The 15324-nt window shown below is 37.7% G+C and overlaps 2 protein-coding genes across 7 annotated transcripts; one reads left to right on the forward strand and one right to left on the reverse strand.

The window, feature by feature from the left end:
- The first annotated feature begins 3441 nt into the window (after positions 1-3441).
- LOC107832354 (protein yippee-like At4g27745) lies at positions 3442-5178 on the forward strand. 3 transcript variants are annotated; one of them, XM_016660183.2, is made up of 4 exons: positions 3442-3629; positions 3727-3782; positions 3899-4031; positions 4694-5178. In XM_016660183.2, the coding sequence occupies exons 3-4, from the start codon at positions 3939-3941 to the stop codon at positions 4919-4921; spliced, it is 321 nt and encodes a 106-aa protein (XP_016515669.1). In that variant the 5' UTR covers positions 3442-3629; positions 3727-3782; positions 3899-3938; the 3' UTR covers positions 4922-5178. The 3 variants fall into 3 exon arrangements, with proteins under 3 accessions (XP_016515669.1, XP_016515670.1, XP_016515671.1); XM_016660184.2 differs by having other exon boundaries at positions 3442-3571; XM_016660185.2 differs by having other exon boundaries at positions 3451-3546.
- A 1239-nt stretch (positions 5179-6417) lies between these two features.
- LOC107832353 (putative serine/threonine-protein kinase WNK10) lies at positions 6418-10056 on the reverse strand. Of its 4 annotated transcripts, none has more exons than XM_016660177.2 (7): positions 9403-10024; positions 8793-8830; positions 8446-8673; positions 8129-8349; positions 7876-8033; positions 7386-7788; positions 6418-7310 (listed from the first exon to the last, which is right to left on the reverse strand). In XM_016660177.2, exons 1-7 carry the CDS (start codon positions 9499-9501, stop codon positions 6565-6567), a joined length of 1893 nt encoding a protein of 630 aa, XP_016515663.1. In that variant the 5' UTR covers positions 9502-10024; the 3' UTR covers positions 6418-6564. The 4 variants fall into 4 exon arrangements, with proteins under 4 accessions (XP_016515663.1, XP_016515666.1, XP_016515664.1 ...); XM_016660180.2 differs by having other exon boundaries at positions 9459-9887; XM_016660178.2 differs by lacking the exon at positions 8793-8830 and having other exon boundaries at positions 9403-10056.
- Positions 10057-15324: the final 5268 nt, after the last annotated feature.

Consider the following 15324-nt stretch of genomic DNA (forward strand, 5'->3'; position numbering starts at 1 on the left):
CCGTCTCTATGAGACGAATAGGTTTCGTTATTGTCCTTTTTGTCCTGCTGGTTGCTATTGATTCAAGTTGTTGTCGAGGTTCCTGAGTTGGAATCTCCCTCTCTACTGGCTCTTCTTCCAGAGGGTAATCTTTATGAGTTTCCTCCTCTGCTTCTTGTGTAGGAAAAATAAATTTTCCCTCAAACTCCACCTGCTTTGATGCACCACCAATTTGTTTGACATCTTCAACTGTCACCTTATCTGTTATGGCAGATTCATCAAAGGTAACATCTCTGCTGAATATAATATTCCTTGTCTCTGGACACCATAAGCGGTATCATTTGACTCCAGAAGTAATCCCCATAAATATAGCCTTCTTTGCTCTCGGATCCAATTTTGACTCTTTCACATGATAGTATGCAATTGAGCCAAACACGTGCAAAGAGTCATAATCTACAGCAGATTTTCCATACCATTTTTCAAATGGTGTCTTGCCATCAATAGCAGCAGATGGTAGACGATTAATGAGGTGGCATGCATATGTAATTGCCTCAGCCCAAAATTCTTTGTCCAAGCCAGCATTGGACAACATACACCGTACCTTCTCCAGTAAAGTCTGGTTCATACGTTCTGCCACTCCATTCTGTTGTGGTGTATGTCTGACAGTGAAGTGTCGGACGATGTCATCATTTTCACAGACCTTATTGAAATGATCATTTTTGTATTCACCTCCATTGTCTGTGCGAATACACTTGATCCTCCTGCCTGTTTGATTCTCCATCATCGTCTTCCATTTGAGAAAAATTCCCAACACTTCATCTTTCCTCTTCATTGTATACACCCACACTCTTCGGGAAAAATCATCAACAAAGGTTACAAAATAGTGCTTCCCACCTAATGAAGGTGTTTTGGAAGAACCCCAAACATCAGAGTGAACATAATCCAAAATGTCTTTAGTATTATGGATCGATGTACCAAATTTAACCCTTGTCTTTTTCCCTTTGACACAATACTCGCAAAACTCCAAGTTGCAAGTCTTTACGCCTTTTAACAATCCTTGATTAGATAGAGCTTTCAAGGATTTCCCTCCAGCATGTCCCAAGCGCATGTGCCATAGCCTGGTTGCTTCTGCCTCTTTGTCATCACTAGATGTCACTGTTGCTGTCCCAATAACTGTACTACCATGATAGCGGTACATGTTATTGTTCTTCCGATTGGCCTTCATTACCACTAGTGCACCGGAGCATATTCTCATCACTCTATTTTCTGCAATGATTTTGAACCCTTTTGATTCTAAGGCTCCCACAGAGATGAGATTCTTCTTCAAACCCGGTACATATCGAACATCTGTTAATGTTCTGATCATTTTATCATGGCTCCTTAATCTTATTGAACCAATGCCATATGAGGTAAGAGGGTTGTTATCCGCTGTGTGGATGACTCCATATTCTCCTTCTTGAAAATTCACGAACCAGTCCTTGTTGGGACACATATGATAGCTACAAGCCGAGTCCATCAACCATATGTCTGATGATGTTGATAACTCTGTTGTAACTAATGAGAAGTCTGAATCATCACAATCAGCTACATTTGAATCCATAATGGCCTTTCCATTATTATGTCTGGCCTTATTCTTCAACTTCGGACAGTCTTTCTTCCAGTGCCCCTTTTCTCGACAAAAGGAACATTCATCTTTGCTGGGTCTAGATCTCGACTTGGATCTTCCCTTCTTAGTCCTCGTTTGATTTTGAGGACGACCCCTCACAATTAGTACTTCTTCTTCTCCGCCCTACTGTTTTTCTCCCTTTCTTTGTTCATAGCTGTACAAAGCCGAACAAACTTCTCTGAGAGAAATTTCGTTATTTCCATGGAGTAGAGTAGTTTCAAGGTGCTCGTACTCATTAGGAAGTGACCCTAACAAACATCAAGGCCAAGTCACCATCATCAAAAGTTGCATCCATATTTTGTAAATTTGTGACCAACTTATTGAAACTGGTGATATGTTCATTCATTATGGTACCAGGAACATAGGTGAAGCGAAACAGTCTCTTCTTCATGTACAATTTATTTTGACTGTTTTTCTTCAAAAATTTATCCTCCGGTGCTTTTCATAATTTACTTGCAGAAGTTTTCTTTGTGTATGAATATTTCTGCTCTCTAGCAAGGTAGGATCGAATGGTACCGCAAGCAACACGATTGATAATTTTCCAATCTTCTTCTCCAATAACATCTGGCTTCTTTTCTTCAATGGCAAGATCTAGCCCTTGTTGAAAAAGAACATCTAAAACCTCGCCTTTCCACATCCCAAAATATCCTGACCCGTCAGAAATTTCTACCGCAAATTTCGCATTTGACACAATTCTTGTCATAAGCGAAGATGCCAACGATGACGTATTATTGACACTTGATGTAGATACTTCTTGTTTATTGTCTTCCATTTTGACACAAATATTATTTAGTAGCTGACGACACAAATCAAGATTATTTTCTTTCTGGTGTGGAAGATCAGACTAAGCTGCAACCACAAAGCATACTCAAACAGAACCTTGACTCAGTTACCAAGATAAATCTTTTCTGATGTGGAAGATCAGACTATGCTGCAACCACAGAGCATACTTAGACAGTAACTTGGCTCTGATACCAATTGTTGCGGAAGCCAAATGTATATAGTGTGAATGAGTCACAACTACTATACCAAAAATTATGACAACCACTAAATAATAAACAAGACAATAAGACAAATAAAAGAACACCAGAATTTATGAGGTTCGGCCAATTTTGCCTACTTCCTCGGACACAATCAATATTTTATTCACTCCAAAATTACAAGTGAAATAATACTAAAGAGAGAAGATACAAATGCCTTAAGAAGATAAAAAAAGCAAATGAGAGGTGCGTTTAAATCCTAAACATTAGGCCTCCTTTTATAGGGTGAAATTCCCATTCAAAATTATCATCCACCGACGTGTGGGATTTTTGACAATTTCAACACCCACACCATAAGCAATGCAATTATAAAAGAGAATTTTAATACACGAAATGTACATCAATATAACAGTTTCACTTGTTAACTTAAAATGTTAGACACATTTGGACCATAACAAGTCCTGTGAGGTAACATTATTCTACATTTATTGACTTAAATTTTGAATACAATTCGGACCCAAAAAATAAAATAGAATAAGATTTGGAGTCTACGGAGATGTTGAACAGAGCTTCATCCTTGTCGTTATTCTCTTATATAGTCTACGCAACTTATCATTTTTGGCCTTTTGTTACGCAAAATGTACTGATTTTTGGCCGATACGTGTAACCTCTACATTCAGAAAAAGGAAAGCATGGCATAATATACCCAAAAATGGTGTCACTTTATCCTGATTAACTCCACTTCAATTTGTCATCTTCTCTGATCAAAACCCACAATACCCCGACAGACCCCCCCCCCCCCACCCCCACCCCCCACCCCTACAGGCCACAACCCCTCTAGTTCAGATTGCAAGAAATTTTCCAACTCTAGCTAGTTTCTTCAATTGGGTTGTTAACTCTCTCTTTTTTAATAATCGTTAGGTGCGGACTAGCTTAGTGCACCTCGGTACCTGATACCTCCCTATTTTTCTTTCTTTAAAAATGGAATAGTTTTCTTCTTTTGGGTATTTGCTATTAAACCTTCTATTTTCTTGGTATCTTGTATATGATCATTATTGCACATTGGCGAACTGTTGAACAGTGTTTTTTCTGTTGTGGAAGGAAAAAGGCAGGACAAATACCATTTTGTAAAGATTTTAGACTCTTGGCAAATAAAGGTACAATCTTTTCCCCTTTACATTTCTGCAAAGAGGCTCTATTCTTTGTTTTTGCTTTCTATATGTGGTGATTATTCAGTTTTAGTAGATGAAATTCTGTTTTGGTATAATCTCAGGATATAGCTACTTGGACTCTCAGTTTGATCCTGATCATAAATGGCTGAAGTGATTGGTCCAAGATTATATAGTTGCTGCAATTGTAGGAATGAAGTTGCACTGCACGATGATGTTATTTCTAAAGCATTTCAAGTGAGTAACTTGAGCTCTTTTTTTCATTTTCCTTGTGAATATGATTTGGGGTTTTGAATGCTACACTTATTCTAATCATATACTATTGTTTTTCATGAAGCCTACACAGATTAAAAAGTTAAATTGTATTCTTTGTAATTTAGAATAAGGTTAAATTGTTGTATGGTCTTTGTTCTTTGCTACAGTCAGTTTGTTAGCTAATGTCCACTAGTGTATACTATGTTCAAACAGATAGTAATAGAACATAAAATTCCGCTGTCTCGCCTAATTCCTTTTGTATATTTCTGATAAAATCGATGATCTTGTTGCATATAAGAATGTTGTCGCCTGTCTAATTTGAAGGGGCGTCTTGGCGTAACTGGCAAAGTTACTGCCATTTGACCAGGAGGTCACAGGTTCGAGCTGTGGAAACAGCCTCTAGCAGAAATGCAGGGTAAGACTGCGTACGATAGACCCTTGTGGTCCGGCCCTTTCCCGGACCTCGCGCATAGCAGGAGCTTAGTGCACCGGGTTGCCCTCTTTGCTTTACCTGATTAAGAAAAAAGAATGTTGTCACCTGTGCCACAGAATGAGTGAGGCTATACGGTGTTTCAAAAGTTGAGTTACATTTTTTTTTTCTTAAGTGTTTCCACCAACAAATTCTTGTATCATTTGACATTTAGGGAAGAAATGGTCGAGCATTTTTGTTCTCTCATGTGATGAACGTTGTTGTTGGGCTCAAAGAGGATAGACAACTCATGACTGGTCTCCATACAGTTGCTGATGTCTACTGCTCTGACTGTCGTGAGGTGTTGGGTTGGAAATACGAACGAGCTTATGAGGAGACACAGAAGTACAAGGAAGGCAAATTCGTACTTGAGAAGTCGAAGATTGTCAAGGAAAATTGGTAGTCCGTCATGCTAGGTCAAAGTGTGTGGTACATGCTCATTTTGTTATATCAATTCTGAGCAATTCAAAAGGTCAATTCATTGCTGCCAATAGCCTGATCTCAGCTTCTATTTCTTGTGTGTGTTGTGCGATTGGATGAAATATCTGAGATGCTGTAAAAATCCTGTTAATATTCTATCCTGAAAATAAAATCTTGTACATATATCATATTTTCTTTACTTGGTTTCTTGGAGCAAATGACGACTGAGTTATTGCAAAAGGTCCAGGGCCTGCTTTTGCGCGATCTTAACTGTATTTTGTCATGAGAAATCTCAATGTGAACATGGTCAGTTGGCCTGCAAGCAAAAGTACATAAGAGTTTTCTCCTAGTATCTTGAAGCTAAAACATAGAGAAAATAGAAAGTAAAGAACTTCTATAGATCTTCAAAGTATAAAGATATAGCCAAGAAGTTGTTTTAGAACTGCCTAAGAAAGCTTTTATTACCATTCAGGTTTCAGCAGCTCCACGATTTAATGTCCTTTCCTACTATATCAGCTAGTTACTATTCTATGATTATATCAGGGGCCTTCTAGCGTCGATTTCATTAATAACTTGTTGTTTGCTTCTCAAAAAAATAAAAAAAGCTATACTAGAACCTACTTTTGAAATCCATCATAGAGTACCTGAATTTGGTTTTTGTGATATACTAGTTCTGAAATGTGAAGGGAAGCCTTGGCGTAACCGGTAAAATTGTTGTCATGTGACCAGGAGGTCATGGGTTCAAACCGTGAAAATAGTCTCTTGCAGAAATGCAGGGTAAGGCTGCGTACAATAGACCATTGTGGTCCGGCCCTTTCCCGGACACTGTGCATAGCGGGAGCTTAGTGCCCGGACTTCCCTTTTTACTAGTTCTGAAATGCATCATTGAAAATGGAATGCCTGAAATTTTTGCTACTTTTGGAATTCATCGTGTTTTGAGGGTTCTATGATGTTGGAGAGAAGGTTGAGTAACATAATGCAATTGTATAGGGAAGCCACTCAGTTATGCATTTCGATATTGAGGAAGAAACTCAAGTAGTTTGCCTTAATCAATCCTTGAGTTCTTTAACCAATCCTTGAGTTCTTATTTGTGTTGATAAGGTCTTCTTATTTATTTAAATATGTCTCAAACTGCATACATTAAAATTGTGACATGATTAATTCCCTGGGCATAAGATGTCCATTATCAGATTAGTAATGTGTCTAATATCACCTCAGTACTGAATTTGCTACAGTACTGAATCAGATTAGAAATTTTCTTACAACCTAAGAGGAAAAAGGAAAATGTGGATGACTGTATACACTAGTAAGTAAATTAACAAAACTAAATAAAAGAAGACAATTTCATTCTCATGCGTCTGTGTATCTGCTCCTGACTTTATAGTGTCTTAGGATTCAATCTCTAATATTCTAAGAAGAGGAAATAACACTCAAAAGTAAGAACTACTGCATGTAATAAAATAAACGAAGCAGAGCATAAGATGAAGTAACCAAACAATTCATTTCATTAACACAGCTGGACAGTTAAAAAAAAAAGGGTAAAACTAACAAAAGAAAATAAACAGTTTCCCTAAAAATAAAATGGAACTTCTCATGCTAGGTCAAAGATTAGTAGCAAGAAACAAGCTATGTACATATTTTCTTTTTACTAGTCCACTTCTTTCTGACATTTTCAATTGCCTCCACTCTCATTCTCAAGAGTTCACGGCAAGATTGCTGATACTGCATATTGATGGCATCAAGTTCCAACTTGAGATCCTGCAATTGATTCTTGTCATTTGCTCCTTCGATGAGAGAGATGGAAGAGAGGTTAGAGCTCAAATCATTAGATATGAGATTCCGCGAGCTATCAAAGGATATCCCAGAATTTTTGGTACAATCACTCATTACAACATCACCAATACTACCCATATTGTAGCTTGGAACATGGATCTTGGGACCCTCGATGCATTCTAACTCATTGCCAAGCGATCTTAAAAGGTTGTTATACTCAACATCTGAGGCTGATGTTCCCCTTTGATTCAAAGATGTAGCGCCTAGTTCTCCAATAACGTGATCCTCTATTCTAGGAGTTTGAGAAAGGACATGAAACTGGTTATGAGCATCTTTTAATTCATAATTCTGAACAAAACTTGCAGAGATTGGATTACTGTTAATCACAGTAGAATCATTGGATGAGTTATTCACTGCACTGGAACTCCCAAAAGAATATTTCTGGCTTGTCGAGAGTTTGAGAATGAAGCCGTCAATCAATTCAGCAATTGTTGCCACATCGTCGTTTGACAGCGCAAGCTCCTCTGCCATCTCACTAGCTATTGACATCACAGTGTCAACATCAAGATAAAATACAAAGTGCACATGCCTAATCCGACCTGTTAAAAACAAAGAAGAGAGTCAAACATTTGCCAGCAAATACTCATGTATATTCTTTTAGCATGGTTACACACCAGTCAATTCAGCAATTCGCATTGAAAAGGCAATTGATTGGTCATCATGCTTGTCACCTTGTAATCTAAATTCGTTTCTCCCATTACTTCTCACAAAGTCTAGATTAGAAAACTGAGGACATCCATTCTTGCTTTCTACGGACATGTCACTTTGTAACTTCTTCTGTGCAAGGTCTATGTCCATGGAAAAAGAATACGACTTTGGAAAACTCTGTGCTTCAGGCACACAATTTGAGTGCTGCAAAGGATCACATTGGGGTTTTTTCAAGCTTTCAGATGAAAGAAATGGGTCTTCCAAAAGTTCAGCTGCACTCAATCTTACAGATACTGGGGCCAAACATTTCTCCACAAATTGCTTTACATGAGGATCTGCTACTTTCGCCAAAGATGCTGGCTTTATGCCCTGAAATCAAACATTTTCCTAAGCATTGCAATTATTTTAGAGTACAACAAAGTAATAGTTGTAAAGCTTAGGAATACTGGAGCTCACCGACGTGACCTTTTTATAAATTTGTGCTTGATTTCTACACTCATTATACGGATATTCACATGTGATTAGCTCCAAGATGCACATGCCAAAAGAATATATGTCGACAAGTTCATTATATTCTTCATCATATAGCTCTGGTGCCATAAATTCAGGGGTACCTGAAGAAAAGAAAACACAAAGAAAATATGGTAATAGGGGTTAATATATCAAGTTTGATGAAACCAAAGACAGCAAGTCCAAGTCAAATAACTACCAATAACACTTCGAGCTGTAGGCTGCTCCATGATTGTTGCCAATCCAAGATCTCCAAGTTTAACTTCTCCATGGTTTCCATTGATGAATATATTGTCACATTTCAAGTCTCTGTGTATAACTGGTGGATTGTGACTATGGAGAAAATGTAAACCTCGGAGAATTTGTCTAGCCCATTTTTTAATGGCCCTCGTGTCAACAGTCTTGTGCTTTCTCCGATATCTAAAATCCATAGAAAGCAAACGACATATGAATAAGAAAGTCTGGAGGTTGCATTGTTAATAAGAAGGGGAAATATGCAAGAAACATTGGACTCACTGCCTTAAGCTTCCTGAACTAAATAATTCAGTGATCATATTAATACTTTTGTTCACATCGTCCACCCATGAAGCATATAGCTTTATAATGTTTTCATGCTTCAACATTCTCAACAAATGAACCTCAGAATATATCCTCTCCAAATATTCTGGTGACTGCAAAGCATCATCTATGCAGATTTGATTCCAAGCAACTTCTATTCCATCAATTTCATCAAATGCCTTATAGCTACACGTAAAACATGTGAATATTAACCATTAAAGTATTGAAAACTAATAATGACCAACTACATCTTAACATAATTAAAGTGCAAGAAAAATAACAGAAGATGGGTCTAGGAGCCATACACAGTCTTAAATGCTCCACTTCCCAAGATTTCATTATACTGGAGGAAAAAGAACAAAGAGAAGGTGACAATACCACCAAAACCCACAATATTACATAAACGAAACAGAAAGAAACTAACATCACATAATAACCGAGCACACTCCATTTCTCAACAAAATGTATAAATAATGTAAAAGAGAAAAATTTAATCATAGTAAATGAAAACCTAACTAAATTCCTACCAATATTACAATTTGTTTAAATAGCAAGCCTCACTTTAGTTCAACTAGGCATCAAAAGATACAACAGCTCTTTGCCGAAATGCAAGCAGAAGCATATACACTCACCCTCGGTATGGGGTAACCCATTTTTAACAAGTCTCACTTTTAAATCAAGAGTTTAAGTTATATACACTGTTGTAGCAGGTAACCTGTCTTATTTTCAAGATTATAAGCCTCACATTTTAAGGAGACTTACCTACAGATATTCGTTGTATGTACCTGTGTAATAATATTTTACAACGACGGTGAACATAACTTAAACTAAGATGAACTAAAGGAACAAAGTACAACAAGCAGGAGTCAGTTGATTTAATCAAATAATCCTAAAAATCGAAAAACACATATGTACCCGAATGTATCGCTTGTCTGGGGACACTTCAACAACCTCAGGTTCGTCAAATTTACCTTTCAATCTTGACTTGTCAATCGATGATGTGGCAGAATTCATCTCTCCACAACCCAAAAATAAGAAAATCCCCCAAAAAGATTGAAACACCCAAATCCTAAAACAAAGATTAAAATTGGGGAAAATCAAAGAAAGGGTTCAGAGAATGCTTCACAGGCAACTGAATAAGAATCAATAACCCTTCCAAATCGGAATTGGCGTTCAAAGAACTCAACTTTAAGGGAAATTAAAGCAAAATTGAGAACCCCCATTTGCAAAATTCAAGTAATTAACCACAAAAACAAGAACCCAGTATTGAAACGCATATAGCTAGACTAATTAGGGCAAGAAAAAAAATTCAAACCCTAAACCTCAACGCCCTATACCGAAACCCTAATTTGTTGACAAAGAATTGGGGATTGACACCGGTAAATTTAGGGGAAAAATTTAACGGGAAGATGGGGGAGAATTTAACGGGAAGATTGTGAATAACGTGCACAGGAGGAAGAGGAATGGAGAAAAGGGGAGCAGCTGAGAATCTAGTTTTGGTTTAAGGGTTAAAAGCCGTCAACTTTTAACAACTAAGCATTCGCTTTTTTATAAACAAGCTGCTCTTTTTTTATAATCAAGCCACGTATACAATCTTTCAGATATTTAATGTCTTTGGTAATTTTAATATAATAAGGTGTTGTGGTGTAGTTGGTTATCACGTTAGTCTAACACGCGGAAGGCGGTTCAAGTCCGGGCAAAGCCATTTTGTTTTTTAAATCCTTTTTTCCATCAAAATTACAGAAAGATCATACTTGTCATCTTTTAGCAAGATGCCTACCTTTTAATGTTAATATTGTTTGATCAAAAAATATGGATCTTGGTTCAAATAATTAAATTTATGTAATTAAAGATTAATCTTAATTAGTAATAATATAAGATAGGTGCGGTCGGACAATGGCAACAACATGTAACAAATGTTCTAGAAAGTAAAAGCAATAATGTAGCATTCAATAATAATGAATAACAATAAATGACATTTAAGTAAATAGAAAAAATGATTCACCCAATAAAGGATGGAATAGGTGTATGTTCCTCCGGACAATGATGAGTGATAGACAAATATTTGACTATTCGAGTTATTCTCGGATCTGATAGAAAAGTATGGACAAGAATCTTAGTGAAAATGTGGTATTTGTATATTAGCAAGAGAGAGAGAGAGACCCAAATTTTTTTGTCAAAGTGTGTTCTTTGCAAATGAATATCACATGCCCCTATCATTGTCACATTTCTATTTATATGGGACGTGTTCCTAAGAAACCCTAATAGTACAAGTGCAGAAAATATCCACTAAAGTATTCTCTTTAATATCTTATCTTGTAAACTAACCGTTACAGTTCTATCAACGATACTCGACCTCGACCTTTGTTGACATCTCGACTACGGCTCTCGTCGACTCTTCGACCATGGATTTTGCTGCTTCTTGGGCCATCTCGACTGTAATGACCCGACTAGTCATTTTACTTTTTAGAACCATGTTCCCCTAAATAAGACTCTCCGTATGTACTTTTACTGCTCAATACTAGGCAAGCCGACAATCTCAATAAAACCACAATTTCTTTTGAGTTTGAAAATATAATCGAGTTGTGCAGGTCGTAGTGGTCATAGCAAACTGGCAACGTGGGCCGCTTATTTCAAAATGCCTCGATTTTCCCGATTGGTTTGTTGGAGTTGGGTTGTCCACAAATTAGGATGACGTCATGCGTCATTATGACGCATATTCCCAATGTGTTGCTTCGTTTCACGTGTGTCCCTTGATTGAATCTGTCGCTTCGGTTACGGTGCCAGTAATGATGAATCATTTTCGGTTATGGTGCCCAGGTTCTTATAAATACAGATTTTAGGGTGTGATTTTGCAGTTTCAAGATTTCTACTTCGAAACCCCATATCTCTTTCTTTCTTCTCTTTGAATTGACACTTTTCCTCTCTGTTCCAGTGGTTTCCATCGTTCTCAATTTTTCATTGCTTGATACTTCTCTTTCTTCTGTTAAAACATGACTAAAGTACCTTTCGAATCTAGTGAGGGAAATGATGCGGTCCCTTTAGCGATGGTGCTCCCCCTCCCTCCTCATGAGGGGAATGCTCCTGCCGCCGTCGAGGATGGAGGCTTCCCTTTGGTGGAGGAGATAGTTCCTCGCAATCCTGACACTAGCTCTGATTTCTCAAAATCACATGACGCCGACCCTGGAACCCTTTCGGTCGGTGATGATGGAGAAGTAATTGGGAGAACTTAGGGCTAAGTTCAGCATCCCCAATCACCTTGAATTAATCCTGGCTCACTACAACAAAATGAGACTTTAGCGGCAATTATTTAGTGGCAATAAATTAATTGCCGCCAACTTATTCGCGGAAGGCAAATATTAGCGGCCAATGGATATTAGTCGGTAAATATTTACTTTTGGTATTCCCTCCAATTTCTAATTTTTCCTCTAAATCCTCTCCCGCATGAACATTATACTAGGGCTGTTCATTTGGATCGGATATCCGAAATCCGAACCGATCCATTCAATTTCGGATTTCGGATTATGTTTATTAAATTTTTGGATTTCGGATCGGATTGGTATAATTTTAATACGATCCGATCCGATCCGATCCAATCCGATCCGAAATTTAAAATTATTAGGGCATGTATAATTCTAAACTTTAATTCGGATAATTAGTACTTCCTTTACATTTTCCTCTAAGTTATTACCTTTACAATTGATGGATTTAGCTCTATTGGCACCATAGTACTCTCATAATTGTATAAACATGAATTTTTCTTACTGTACTGCCTCTTTTACAAAGAAAATATACGTATGAGTTTGCAACTTTGAGGCATAATAATCCAATCCGAAATTTAAAAATCCGATCCGATCCAAACTTTAAAATCCGATCCGACCCGATATTAATTCGGATCGGATTCAGATTGCATTTTCTAGAATCCGAAATCCATAAATTCGATCCAAAATATGCTAAATCTGAACCAATCCGATCCATGCAAAGCCCTACATTATACCCTCTCATACCCTCTCATACCCGGAAATTACAATTAAAGAAAAATAATTCCTAGGGCAAGCTCTCTAAATCTCCATCGTCAACCAAATTGACGACCACCATCGAATTGTTGGTAAGTATCTCTATTTTTCTTTAGGTCTTACCATCATGTGGATTGACTATATTAGAGTCAGTGGATGGTACAAAAACAAAGTTTGAATCTCACATCAGATTCCAAAAGCCAACGAATATGATGAGTTTTTTTTATCTTTTTGGTTACTTTGTTGATGAGTTTCTATAATTTTTATCTCCCATCTCAATAACTACAAGAACGCACATAGCAATTATGTTGTCTGAGTTTTGCAATTCAACAATTGTAACAAAGCCCTGTCATGACCCAAAATTCCACCACAGGCGTCGTGATGACACTTAGTCTCTAAGAATAAGTAAGCCGATTATAATTACAATCCAAGACTTTTTTTAAATAGAAACTAACCACGGAAATAATTACAAACAACCTCCCAAGACTGGTTGTAACGACCCGGCCGGTCGTTTTGAGAGTAATAGCCCCGATCCTCTGTTTACTATTTTCTCCGTACCTTTTTCTGCTTATGTGACTTACCGGAAGGTTGTCGTTGTGGTTTCGGAGTGTTTTCGGACACTTAGTCCCTAAACGGAAGATTAAGTCTTAGGATTTTGACCGTAGTCGGAACTGTATGAAGACGACTCTGGAATGAAGTTTTGTCGATTCAGTTAGCTCCGTTAGGTAATTTTGGACTTAGGGGCGTGTTCGGACTGTGAATTGGAGGTCTGTAGCTAATTTAGGCTTGAAATGGCGAAAAGTCAAATTTTTGGAGATTTTGAGAAAGAGGACTTTTTGATATCGAGGTCGGATTCCTATTCTGGGAGTTGTAATAGGTCTGTAATGTTGAATATGACTTGTGTGCAAAATTTGAGGTCAAACGGACGTGGTTTGATAGGTTTCGGCATCGGATGTAGAAATTTAAAGTTTCAAGTTCTTTAAGTTTGGATTGGAGGGTGATTCGTGTTTTTAGCATTATTTGATGTGATTTGAAGGCTCGACTAATTTTTTATGGTATTTTAGGACTTGTTGGTATGTTTGGTTGAGGTCTCGGGGGCCTCGGGTGTGTTTCGGGGTGAGTTTTGAGCGAGTCCGGGCATTTCGACACTCTGATATTTTTCTGGAATGTTGGAAGTGCGGATCGCACAATTCCATGTGCTGAGGCACATTTTTGAGTGTTGTAGCAGATGAAAAAGTGTTGCAGCAGACGAAAAAGTACGGACCGCAGAGTAAAAGTGTGGACCGCACAATTTTGTCTACGGCCGCACTTCTGGTTATCTCCGCAAGATTCGCTGGTCCGACTTTGAAAGCTTATATCTTTTGATCTACAAGGAATTTGGAGATGATTCAGAAATGAAAGTTGTAGCCTTCGTGGCTAGTTTCCAGAAAGATAAAGAAATCATCATTTGAACATATGTAGAAAAAGTTATAGCCAATTTACTGAAGTCTGGTAGTGGAGAGGCTGTGAAGTGCGGCCGCACAATTTTTGTGCGACTGCAGAAGCTAGGATGTGCGACCGCACTTGGAATTGTGTGGATCGCATATTGTGAGGTCAGATTGGGTACTATATAACCGAGGTTTAGGGTATTATTTTATTTTTTGACTTTGGGAGCTCGGTTTGAGACGATTTTTCGTTGGTTTTTCAAGAAATTCATCGGGGTAAGTAATTCTAACTCGGATTTGGTTAATGTACATCAATATATCACTGATTTCATCATTTAATTAGTACTTTGAGATGGAAATTTGGGAAAATAAATTATAGAAACTTCATAAACTATAAATTGGGGATTTGAAGGTCGAGTTGTGATCGAAATTGGCTAATTTTGGTATGGTTAGACTCGTGAGTGAATGGGTGTTCATATTTTGTGACTTTTAACCGATTTCGAGACGTGGGTCTGGGGAGACTTATTGGGGCGATTTTTAAAGTTTTTGCCTTAACTTTGATTTCGTTAATTAGATTAGTTTCTTATAGTTATATTTATGATATGTAATTGATTTTGGCTAGATTTGGGCCATTCGGAGTCGGATATTCGTGGAAAAAGCAATGTTACATATTGATTTGAGCTTGGTTCGAGGTAAGTGGCTTGCCTAACCTTGTGTGGGGGAAATCCCTTTAGGATTTGGTACTATTGTGATATGTGAGCGTCGTGTACGTGAGGTAACGAGTACGTACACTGGATACTTGTTGTAAAACCTGATTTATTTTACTGAGTAGTAATTTGTTTTTCCTTTAAATTGAGTTATACCGTTTAAATGAGTATTAGCCTGTTTTTCATTCTTAATTGAGCTATTCCAATATGTGTAGCTATCCTGTTTAGTCTAATATCGCATGTCTACGTGCTTTAATTGCTTATTTGAACTATGTGTCGCATGCCTAGTTGATTTCCTGCTTTTCCTTGTTCTTTATCAGTATAACTGTAGAAATCTTGCTATTAGTTGTTGTATTACCGGTTTGAGATGTGTGTTTACTTTTGAGACTATGTGGCAGTTTCTCGGGAGTTCTCCATGCATATTTACTTTTGAGACTATGAGGCGGTTCCTCGGGAGTTCTCCCTGCATATTTACTTTTGAGACTACGAGGCGGTTCCTCGGGAGTTCTCCCTGCACATTTACTTTTGAGACTACGAGGCGGTTCCTCGGGAGATCTCCCTGTACATTTACTTTTGAGACTACGAGGCGGTTCCTCGGGAGATCTCCCAACACATTTACTTTTGGGACTACGAGACAGTATCTCGGGAGCGCCACTGTTGTTATCACATTGTTCTTGTGTTGTTGTTTCT

Source organism: Nicotiana tabacum, chromosome 23, assembly GCF_000715075.1.
Source record: "Nicotiana tabacum cultivar K326 chromosome 23, ASM71507v2, whole genome shotgun sequence".
In the NCBI taxonomy this organism is placed as follows: Eukaryota; Viridiplantae; Streptophyta; class Magnoliopsida; order Solanales; family Solanaceae; genus Nicotiana; species Nicotiana tabacum.

Excerpts from the sequence above, each read along its gene's own strand:
- LOC107832354 (XM_016660183.2), top strand. The coding sequence starts at position 3,939 with ATGGCTGAAGTGATTGGTCCAAGATTATATAGTTGCTGCAATTGTAGG. Across the intron at positions 4,032-4,693 it reads TTATTTCTAAAGCATTTCAA|GGAAGAAATGGTCGAGCATT; the intron begins GTGAGTAACTTG and ends TTTGACATTTAG.
- LOC107832353 (XM_016660177.2), bottom strand. The coding sequence starts at position 9,501 with ATGAATTCTGCCACATCATCGATTGACAAGTCAAGATTGAAAGGTAAA. Across the intron at positions 8,350-8,445 it reads AGTTCAGGAAGCTTAAGGCA|ATATCGGAGAAAGCACAAGA; the intron begins GTGAGTCCAATG and ends TATGGATTTTAG. Across the intron at positions 7,311-7,385 it reads GCGAATTGCTGAATTGACTG|GTCGGATTAGGCATGTGCAC; the intron begins GTGTGTAACCAT and ends TGTTTTTAACAG.